At 32.6% G+C, this 12,490-nt stretch overlaps 1 protein-coding gene across 1 annotated transcript; it reads right to left on the reverse strand.

Annotated features, from left to right (window-relative positions):
* Nucleotides 1–666: 666 nt before the first annotated feature.
* Nucleotides 667–6,895, reverse strand: LOC123691293 (sorting nexin-29-like). Its single transcript, XM_045635612.1, has 11 exons — nucleotides 6,619–6,895; nucleotides 6,376–6,545; nucleotides 5,775–5,902; nucleotides 4,916–5,057; nucleotides 4,720–4,823; nucleotides 3,877–4,609; nucleotides 3,661–3,784; nucleotides 3,189–3,362; nucleotides 2,957–3,097; nucleotides 2,293–2,420; nucleotides 667–1,972 (listed from the first exon to the last, which is right to left on the reverse strand). The coding sequence occupies exons 1-11, from the start codon at nucleotides 6,619–6,621 to the stop codon at nucleotides 1,882–1,884; spliced, it is 1,938 nt and encodes a 645-aa protein (XP_045491568.1). The 5' UTR covers nucleotides 6,622–6,895; the 3' UTR covers nucleotides 667–1,881.
* Between the last annotated feature and the right edge of the window lie 5,595 nt (nucleotides 6,896–12,490).

Here is a 12,490-nt window from a genome sequence, read left to right on the forward strand (position 1 = left end):
TACACAGCATGGCTGTAGCCAGTATAAAATGTGCTGGTAGCCTCACACCTCCTAGTTAAAGGGATGCATTTTTTCAAAACAATCGTGGTAATATTTTTTAACAATCCAGTTAAATATTAGAATCTATTTCCACGTTTTCAATACAAATATATAATGGATTATGGAATGAAACACCTTGTATTTATTTGTATTTATTTAGAGTTTTTGGCTACTAGTAGAAATACAGTAGTTAATACATTTTACAACATTTAAAATAATATATTGCCATCATATTAACATGTCTAAAATTTTAAGTTTAAAAACCAATCACATCGCTTAATTTGAAGCGATGATTGGTTATTTACAAACACATTTCTCGCTAGGCATCCTCGCACATTGTTGATGCCATCGTGCATAAAGTTTTTGTAATGTGTTGTTGTGTTCCAAATAAACAATTTTGATTGATTTTGATTGAAAAGCACCCTAATAATCTGTGATTGATACACAGCATGGCTGTAGCCAGTATAAAATGTGCTGGTAGCCTCACACCTCCTAGTTACTGTTATGAAGTGATGCATTTTTTCAAAACAATCGTGGTAATATGTTTTAACAATCCAGTTAAATATTAGAATCTATTTCCACGTTTTCAATACAAATATATAATGGATTATGGAATGAAACACCTTGTATTTATTTGTATTTATTTAGAGTTTTTGGCTACTAGTAGAAATACAGTAGTTAATACATTTTACAACATTTAAAATAATATATTGCCATCATATTAACATGTCTAAAATTTTAAGTTTGGAATTTGATTTAAGAAAAATAATTTATTACAGTTTATTTGTTTTTACGATAACTTATAAGATACTAAAGCTAATTTAAGGCTATCGTTTAGTACCAGTTAATATGTGATATGATGATAATAAATTGTACTGATTAAGGTTTTTCTCTGATTAACTTTTAACAACAACAATTAACCTGAAAAGCTTAAAAATATTAATTAGTTAAAATAATAAAATCATTAACAACGTGCATACAATACATTCGGGTTTAGGACTAGGATTACGCTAAAATAAATATTTCTTTACAGCAATGAAATTTCATTGAATGACGTTTTATTTTATCACAGTTTTTATATAAATAGATATCTTCTTTAAAACCATATTTAGGTACTTGTGTCAGGAATTAAATTACATCACAGAAAATTATCTGTTTAGAATTACTTTTCAATTAATATAATATACATGTTAAAAATTACAAATATGTCATGAATTGTACATTTTTCATAATAAGTACCTATAAACAATGGGTTTGATTTTAAATTAAAATTAGAAATTGTTCTAATATCTCAAGCACTGTACATTTATCTATATAACAAAATTGTTACAAATTAAATTAAATTAAACATAACATTCATTGGAAAAAAGTGGAAGTAATGATGCAGAAATCATGTTTCAGCATTATTTAATAAAACGAATAATTATTATCATACCGTTTCTTTTCTTATACTACGTGAAGTCGCGTATTCAGATCCGTGCGAATATTTCTGAGCGAAATCCTACGCTTCTTATAAGAGTATCAAATATAATGATAGTTATTGCCGTATGAAAATGTGTACTACATGTTACTCTAAAATACTTTTAGCTAAAATACATTTCACATAGACTTTTACAAGTGGTTATTACTCAACATACGCATAAAACTACATTGAAACCACAATGTCTGATTCAGAAAGTCGTTCGTTTATCATATTGCATCAGCAGCCCAACCTCTGCTATTCTGAATAGGTATTCTATAATCGTTATTTATGGCTAATCAACTTGGATTCTTTTTAAGAAATCTAACATAGCCGTTGCGTAGCCGTCAAAAGTATTGTCAAGTCAATACTCCATACACATATCATAGTGGATCATAAGTAGACACGGAGTCATTGGAATGTTGGCGAGCTAGTGGATTGTGGAGTCCATTTTCCTTGACTGTTGACGATGTACTGAAAACGAACTGTTTTTTAATAAACGATTTATTTATTTATGTGCCGTATGGCTGCAGAGATAAGCTGTTGTATGTTTCATAGTAAAAGAAGAGTGGATGATAATTGATACGGAGTTTTCAAGAAATTATTAATACTTGAGAAGCAGCAGCAGAAGGTAAACAATTCTGTTTTACTTCTGTTTGAAAATTGCAGATTTCAAAGATTATACAGGTACGCTCTAACATAGCGATATGGTCCATATATTTGTCTATATATTTTATATTATCAACCCGGTCGAACGGATAGTCTTAAATAATAAAAAAAAATGTCAAACATACCCTAGAAAAGGCAATAAAGTGACGAGTTGAGTGCGGCTCGTGCACTCCCGCAGTTCCGGTAACACGAGCACCACGTGTCGCAGGTACGCTTGTAGCGATATGCGACGTTGTTCTACCACCTTCGCGTCCTGTAACGAAACAATTTATTAAGAAGTCTTTTCTTATGGAAATGTGTTTAATACTTTGTTCTGGAAGGGAACGTATTAAACGTTTAAAATACTCAACTATTTTATCTATCACTATTTTTTTTATCAGTTAAACCGGAGCGAACTTAGTCAAAGCCAGCAAGTGCAATGCTTCAAATATAAAATAAAACATATATTTCGGGAAAGAAGTATTAAAAATTAACATCTTCATAAATAAGGTAGGTATGTTTTAATTGTTATATTATTATTGAGTTTATATTTTTTGGTTTATTTATGGCATACAAAAGCTTTATAAATATAAATTTATAAAGAATAGAAAAAATTCGATCACGAGGCGGGACTCGAACCCGCATCCTTCGCGCCATTCCGGGGCGGATGCCTAACCAACTCAGCCACTCGTGACCCGCCTGAGTAATCGAATTTATTCTATCCTTTCAGTTTTATGTGTCTTAGGGGACACACCGCGCGCCATATATATTTATATTATTATTTCTAAATTTGTTACAGTATGTACTCACTCTCTTTCTCAGCGTTTTTTTGGGAGGGAATTTATAATTAGCAATATCTGGATGACACTTTTTGAGTTGCGTATGCATTTCATAGAACTTCGCGTATCTATGATACACATTCCATTCTTCCTGTCCCACCTTTAAGAATATCTGAAAAAATAAATGAAAATAAAGATAAACAAATAATTGACTACCACTAGGTATAATATTTACGGCGTAATAATGAATAAGTTATTATTACCTGATAAACATGATAGGAATTTGGTTTCTTTCCGACTAAGAACGCACTGGGAATGTACACTTTCACATTAGATTCTGGACATTCTAATATTTCCAGACCAGAATTTTCTAAATCTTGAAGTCGTCGTTGTAAATGTTGATTAAATTCCATCAATTCCGCGTGCATTTCAGCTACCTGTACGTGAGATATTGTAGTTACGATTTCACGATAAGTATGACTATTTTAAGAAAACAATTCTATGTTATAGTTATTAATCTAATCTTATCTGTGATGTTTTTACAAAACAAAAGATTTACAACAACATGGACAACTCAATAAACGCAATATCCTCATTTCTATGAATCTGTATGGACAAAAAAAACGCTATCCTACGCCTGTAGGTATATCATTAAAGGTCCGTCCGTCTGTCGCAGTAAGTTGCTTACAATTTAATATTATTAAAGAAAACTTCCGTAATGATACCTTTACTAACCTGAACAAGTTTTCGTTCATATTGTGTTACCTCTTCGTCATGGCCATTGCTTGATTTCAATGCCTTTCCCATTTCCACAGCAGACATATAATTTCTTAACTGGTCCTTCAGCCTATCATTTTCTCTGAAAACCATATTATGACATCAAAACAAGTGCAATAAATATACTATCAGATTCCATATTACAATAAGTATACATTTGCTTGGAATACCTACTTGCTTAGATCTAGTACAACCTTTTCCAATTTCTGAATCTTATCTTTATTAGTTTGTTCAATTTGATTGAACTTTTGTTGCAAATTAATGAATTCTTTTTCTCTACATTCTAAAACCGAATCTAGTGTCTTTTCATCGGGCACACTTTCATCTTCTGTAAAGCAAAGTTCTAAACAAGATGTGCTACCATCTATACTACCAGCTACTTCTTCACTATCACTCTCATATATTTTCAAACAATTGACACTTAAATCGGACGCATCGTCTCGCAAATTATTCTTTTCAATACTGGAAGAGCTTGTGAATATTTCTTTTGCGCTTTCAGATAATTTGGACAGTATTTGGAAAGGGCTGTCAAGAGATTTGACGCTGTCGGGGAAGAAATGCCTTATACCAGTCCTACAGTCTGAACTAGTGGGCTCACTTGTGGATGCAATAGGCGATGTTATTTTAGGGTCTGGCGAATTTAAGCACGTAGCTGGAGCGCTGTTCCATGACGCTTCTGATACGCTATCAACGGGTTCCAAAGGCTTTCCTCCCTTTGTACTATTTTTATGTTCTGTTTTGTCAAAAGATATAACTTGTCTAAGGGGTTTTCGTTTGGAATTGTTAGCTGATTTGATCGGAGTAGGAAGCGGTATAACTAATTCTGCCTTGTTCGTTTGGCTAGCATGCTGAGAGTCATTCAACTCCGCCCTATCTATTGATAACGCAAACAAAACAGTTGATAAGCCTGCAACAAAATGTGAAGTATATACATTGATTATTTTTTTTCCCATGCGTTGTTACGATTATTATTTATTTATTTTTTTTTTTTTTAACTTTTTAACTTTTTAACTTTACCTGCAGCCGTATTAGGCAGGAGCTTAGCTTCAGGACTTCTAACAATAGCTCCTTCATCATAATACTCTACTAAAAGACCGTGTGAAATCCAGCTTTGTAAATACCTAAGAGACAATATACATAAAATAATTATTAACCAAACCTTAGATTTAAAAAAATTGTAAAAGATAGATACTTTACAGATTCAAATATGTACCTGTCCAAGGAACGCTCATTCAAAGAAGCTCTAAGAAATGCTCTAAAATATCCCAGAGGTGTGTTAATGTTGGACAAAATTTTAAATCGCTCTTTTTCGTGCTTCGTTAAGTGCAGACAACAATAGCTCCATAGTGAATTTCCTAGAAGATGAAAAATAATATGATTCATTTTTAAGGTAATGAAAGGATAAATCGTTTAAAATTACAAAAAAGCCATGACATTCAATTCTCAATTTTTTTGTTTAAATAATTGGTATATCTTAATCATATCAATATGATTAATTGTTATAAGCTATTATAATAATGACAATTATTTATCCACTACCTGTTCCATAAAATGGTGCAGAGCAGTGGTGGCTCAGTGGTGAGACCTTAGACTTCGAATCGATAAGTCCGTGGTTCGAGACCAGGCGAGCGCGTAGGAAATAAATTGATTTTTCAATTTATCTGCGCATGTTGTACCATCACCACTGCTCGAACGGTGAAGGAAAACATCGTGAGGAAACCGACATGTCGAAGAATTAAAAAGTTCGACGACATGTGTCATCCGCCAACACGCACTTGGCCAGCGCGGTGGATTATGGCCTGTACCCTCATAGGAGGCCCGTGTCCCAGCAGTGGGAACGTATATGGGCTGATGATGATGATGATGATGTTCCATAAAATGATCATATCACTTATGGTTTACAATAATGAATTTTTCATTCATTCATTCAAATGCAGAAAAAGTTATTCAAATACATAATATGTAACCTAATTAATTAAATACTTCAATAAAATAAATACTATACTGTATACATATCTAATAATATACCCAATATGTATAGCAGTATAGATCAATTATAAATATTGACTTACCAACATTCACAATATTAAATGTAAAATTTAATCCAGCTGACACAAAATTCTGAATGGTGTAATTTGATAAACTAGTCTTCAATCCGTGGCTAAGAACCTTTTCCCATTTTTCACAAAGATGTAGTATTCTGTAATAAAAAATTGTGATATTTTTACTGACAATATCATTTATAAATCACAAATTATATAATTTCCCTGCAACATTTACATGTTAACATTATAAATTTATATGTTAACATTATTTTAATATAGTGTAATATTGGAAGGTCATTTTTTTAAGTAATGCATGTTACATAAAATTTACAATTTGTATTTTGTTTTATAGTGTTCTAAATAATTGCATACCCGACAATATAAAACAAAGCCATGTTCTCTGTCCCGATGACCCTATGTATGGTTAAATCTTTAAAACTACGCAATGGATTTTGATGCGGTTATTTATAGTTAGAGTGATTCGAGAAGAAGGTTTTAGTATAACTAATACCTAATATTATGCATTATAAATCATATCAGAATATACACATACAACATATAATTACCAAAGACTAGAATTATGTTACATATTTAATGTCTGTTGACAGAGATCTTAAAAATGTTATACCTTATATCGTCTTCTGTAGCAAGTTCAGACTTTCCTCCAAAACGATTTTGGCAGTTTTCAATGCAGCCTAGAAGCTCATGTAGGAATTGCTTTGCAGTTTCTTTCCTTTTTTTAAGTTCCTCGTCTTTATTTTCTATTGCGCTAGCAAGGGTATTTAATATCTTACTGTTCTGTGAGGTAATCATAATGTTTTTTAATTTTTTATTAATAAGAGCTCGCTAATGTGTAATGAAAGAATCTTACCATTTTATTATTAGATTATAATGTTACTCATAATAAGCCAAAGTTAATAAATTCATGAAAATAATAGTATCGACAACTGTTATCATAATATTCTTCATTCAAGGACAATATAACAATATATTCATTACTTGCACTTTTAGCTTAATTGCATATTAAATATTAATAATGAACACAGAACCATAAAAGTTGTATTTTTGATACTAATTATTGAAAATCAAAAAACATGGAAATCATGACCATATTATATTTTGTATTTTGACTTTTCATACATGTTATTTTTGCGTTTTGACAAATTGACTTTAAGATTTCAATTTTGACATAACTGCTTTTTTAAGACATTGGATGGGTTTTTCCCTTTCAGAATACTAGGAATTTAGTAGTCATTATGGGCTGACTACTAAATTCGCGGTATTATAATAATTCATTCTAGTCCTATATATGTACTATACCAGCTATAATACCAGTTCTTTACTACTATATTACTTGCTCTGTGGTTCTTTACTAGTATTATATTCATCGAAAGTAACTTTGTGTCGGTCTCTTCTTCTTCGGATGAATGTTTCAAAATATATTGTTTGATTCGGCGAGAAACGGCATATTCATGATAGTTCTTATCATTATCAAGAAAATTTATGTTAATTATGGGAAAAGGTACTGTAACTAGGTACTAAAACCGAAGACTAAATTATAAGTGGGATAAGTCTTTTATAAGTTTAAAATTATATTTGTAATGCCGGCACTACACATAGGCCAACGCGTTGACAAGCGCGTTGGCACATGCACTGGTCTATGTGTAGAACGGGTGTTCGCGCGTTGGTGGTAGGTATTTGAACGTTGGCCAGCGCGCTTGCGAGCTTGCCGCGCGGTTTCGGCAACATCAAAGGACACTTGTCGCAAGCTTGGCGCACCATCCACACATGGGCCGCGCCATCAGTTTGACTGTAGCAGCGATCAGGAGTGCACGTTTTTTTCTTGCGGCGAATTAACACCTAACTTGACAAAATGGCGAACAATATGAGTAATGAGGAAACATTTAAATTTATTGAGCTCTATCAGAGTGAAAACTGCCTGTGGAACCCAAAAAATAAGTACCATAAAAATAAAAAAATGTTGTGTGGTTTTATGAAACCACGGTAAAAGTGAAACTTACGATAATTATCGTATTTGTACGATAATTATCGTACGTCACGCGACATGCGCTACACAGACCAAAAAGTTTGAGACGATGTAATAAAAGTTTCACTTTAAAATGTTGTATGTATTAAAAGTGCCAAATAAATAAGGTTCTTGGACATGCCATTTTCCTCACAATGTTCACAAAGAGCATCCTACTTTATTATTATTTGTATTATAAATGTGAAAGTGTGTTTATTTCTTTGTTTGTTACATCAATTTTGAATCCGTCCGCACACACGTCCGCACATTGTCTCGAAACAAACCATACTGAACGACCTCCCAATGTGTGGATTACTCACAAGCGCGTTTGCAAGCGCACCGCCATGCCAGCGCGTTGGCGAATGCACTGGCCTATGTGTAGAGGCGACATAACGGAAGTAACTTTATTGCCATAGATAATTAATTTGTTATGTTGGCATACCTGACTTGATTCTAGCGTTTAACTCAAAGAGTATTATAATATATAGGGTAAAGAGAGCCCTCTTTGAGCATTTTTGGGCAGACTGTTTGACAGTCAACGCCATCTGAAACTTGTTTCCAAACTACGGCGGCGGCAATATGGCCGCTTCAAAATATTTTTTATTGTAATTTCTATGTTATAAATAACGAAATGAAATTAATTCTGCACTTTATTTTCTGTAAGGAGCATTCAGTTGTTTTGAAGTGCAGTTATTTCATTTCGTTACTTACAACATAGAGTTTTATAAATCGGGAGTTAAAAAGGTTTATACAAATAAAAGGCAGTGTTAACACAATATTACTTTTTATTTTTATAACATTTATGTTTGTCATAATATTTTTGAGCAGCTATTTTAGTTTCATCGTCACCTACATAATTTAACTTTCCGGACAAAATTCGATTGATCGATCTACACCAGCTATATAATAAAACATTAAGAGTAACGTTTATAAAATATTCTTTTAATTTTTCAATATGCGTGGTGCAGTTAAAAGGATATTCAACCATCACATCTGCTAACAATTTGATATTTCTTTTAATGTTATGTTTCGGTACATTATTTTTTAAATATCCTGTTGCTATATTTTGAAGATCATGAAAGCTATTTTCTAACTCTTCACTTGGGTAACATAACCATTTCTTGTTAGCGTATTCTTTGGCTCTAATGAATTTATTTCTACCATGATTGTCCCCATGATCTATTAGGTTTTGTCTGCAGTTTTTACAATTTTTTACAATATTTTTTAAACATTTCGACAGGACCCAGCCACATACATAATTTCTTTGGCCTGCATCACTTTCTCTACTAACATTTAAAACATTTTCATTATACTTGATGGCCTCGTTTTCTTTGGGAGCATCAAAAGCATGGGGCGTTGACTTTTCTGTTAAAAAAAACTCTAATGTTTGAAGACATTTGTTAGAGTCTTCCTCGCAGTTTGCTCTGCCTGAATGAGGGGAACTATAATTATTTAACAGTAGTGCCTTAAAAGCACCTTCAAAAGCTACCGAATTAGGTGCATTATTTCTTGCCCCATAGCTTCTGATATTCCCAAAGAAATTTTCGACCGGATCCTGATTAAAATTTCTTGTTAAAAGTGCATCAAATCCGTATCTTTGGGATACAATATTCCAAATAGCCTCCATACCTTCAATAGTTTTAATCAAATTTGTTATAGATGGTATGTTTGTTTCGATCAATCGAGATTTGTTTCCGGTCGATTTTATGTAAGTAAATTTGATTGTTTTTAAAATAATTTTTGCTTTTATCCACAGCTCGTGGTGAGGCGAGTGCCTTTTTATAGGCCCTTTATATTTTTTCCCATTGGGAACGTGTAAGGTACTGACGTTAAGACTGTCGAACAAATTATCGAATAATAGCGTTATATCAATTAATTGCTTACAGCTTTCTGGGAGATCTCCTCTAGCAGACAAATGTTCAGTTGCTACAGCAACACTATGGCTGAAAAGTTGTGTTGCTGTTTTTACCCTCATTTTATTAATTTTTTCGGGATTTATGTGTTCTTCTGTGAGTTTGTCTAATAGGCGTAATTCCCCATAAGATTTGTCTGCCGCATATAGTTTTTGGAAATACTCCCATTTCACAGTTTTTTGCACATTGTTCGATGTATACACTAAATCTTTATTTAATAAATTATTTCTTATTCCCTTTATTAAATGGGGTACATCAAACAATGGTACAATTTTTTTTCTATCTATAGACATATGGTCGTAACGCCATTCCTTACCACGTCTCAAATATTTAGCTTTCGTTTCAGTTACAAGCTCAGTGATTGCACCAACATTTACGGTGCTCTGATCACACACTGTATTCACAATGATTAGACCAGAGTCTTGAGCATATTGTATGACCGTAGTTATTATATTTTTTAATTCGGTCTTATTCAGCCTAGATGTAAAGTAATAGGCTATGGGCTGCTTGAAATTCTGTTTAACACCTTTAATCATGAAGACAAGCGCGTGGTCCGCAAAATGGCCCAGTTTATTAAACGCGAAGCCTTCGAAACTATCTTTTTGACAGTTGTAGTTCACTTGCGGAGTCAAGGACATTTCGTCAAACATTAATGAGCACAAACGATCATTTTCGTTTTTTTCACTAAGTGTTTTTTTTATTTTTTCAAAAACAATGGGGTTTATCCCAGCATTTATTTTAATGGATCCCAGAAGGCGCTTCATTGATTTAGCCGATGGCAGAGTAAAATATTTATTTAACAATGAATACGATTTCGGGCTTTTCTTATAAAGCGAAAGCGCTAATATTTTCTCTTCCGTCGTGAAACGACGCCCTTTTGGATTTTTTGCAGCCTGCAATTGCATACTTAAAAAGAGTCGTGCGGGTTTCTTAAAATTATTAGCGAAATGCTTGAACAGGGTATTGTTTGAATAGTCTTCAGCGCTTTTTAATCTTGCCTTGAAAGACTCCCCCTTCTTCCGCAAACGCATAATATCAGTTTGCAGTTGCTTAATCTTCGTGCGCAGTGGAGCTGCTGGATCTGTGGAAAAATGCTCAATTTAGAAATTGTGTAGTATAGCCGCGAACCACTTAAGCCTTGAAAAACATTGTATGATAAAATATGTTTATCTATACTAATATTATAAAGAGGAAAACTATGTTTGTTTGTTTGATTGTAATGACTAGGCTCAAAAACTACTGGATCGATTTTAAAAATTCTTTCACCATTTTAAAGCTACATTATCCCTGAGTAACATAGGCTATATAATATCACGCTATGTCTCACGGGAGCGAGGCAGTAACCAAAAACCTAACGTAACGCGGGTAAAACCGCAAGGAACAGCTAGTAAATAATATACAGGTTGTCCCACGGCTATGCCATCTATAATGTTTTATCATAGGTCCAACAACTATATTTTTAGAATAAAAATTAAAAACATATGTATAGAAAAGGAAAAAGCCGAAAACACACACGAAAGCCACATCTTGTGAAATTTCATTTTTGTAGATATTAATTATTGACTATTAACCATTGATATATAATAAAATTAATTAATACCTTTCACAGTTTTTCTTCTAGGCCTGCTAATAGCACTGTAATTATGTTCCATCATCATGTTGTTCACCAAAGAAAATGTTTGAGATGGATCTGAAATTTGAATAATATATGATTATACATTTCTATTTCACTCATACCCCTTATTATTATTATATATACATCTATATCTATAAATCTTTTATACACACATACACCTATATAAAATTGGAATGTCTGTTTGTAATATTGAAATAACCGTTTTTTACAACATGCATATGATATGGTACAAACACCATAATAACATTTATTACAATTTTTGTCTATCTGTTTGTCCTGGCTAATCTCTAAAACGGAGGGACCGATTTTGACGGGCACTTTTATTGGCAGGTAGCTGATGTAATAAAGCATAACTTAGGCTACTTTTATTTTGTAAAAATAGGTACGAGAAGATATTGGTCCGGGACGCGGGTGAAACTGCAGGAAATAGCTAGTACACAATATTTTGACAATTTATTTTGAGTTTTTAAAGCTTCTGTAAATCTCGAGGTATTATTTATCAGACTGATGGTTATGTTGTGATCATGCATGAACAAACAGACATATAAATTAAGACAACTTGTTCATTAGTAGATGATAAACACTGCCATTACCTGCAGCTATAGGTTGCGATGTTGAAGGCAGCAGGTTGTGTAATGATGGTGATGGTTGTTCTGAAGTAGCATGGCTCACAGATGGTTCTGAAAATATATTATTTCAATTAAATTAAAACAGATGATAAAATTATTTAACAAGCAATTATTGTAATTTTTAACTGGAATGTAATTGGTGACTGTGTTAAATATAAAATCAAAATCACAATATTATAGTTTAAAACATTTCAAATATTTACCTGAATTTTCCTGCTGTATTAAAGTAGGTTCTAAATTATGTTGTGTGGAAGTTGAAGCTTGTCCCGATGTGATTTGACTCAAATTTAGGCCTGAAATTTATTACAATTACTCTATTAGCTAATGTGCCACAACATGATTTGTATGGTATTGATACTAATATTATAAAAAGTAAAGATTTGATAGTTTGTTTGGATTGAATAGGCTCCGAAAATACTTGACTGATTTAAAAAATATTTCACCGTTGGGAAGCTACACTATTGCCGGTGAACTTAGGCTATATTTTATCCAGGTATGGGATACGATGATGTGAATAGTGAAGGAAACATTGATGCCAA

Source organism: Colias croceus, chromosome 4, assembly GCF_905220415.1.
Source record: "Colias croceus chromosome 4, ilColCroc2.1".
Classification (NCBI taxonomy): Eukaryota; Metazoa; Arthropoda; class Insecta; order Lepidoptera; family Pieridae; genus Colias; species Colias croceus.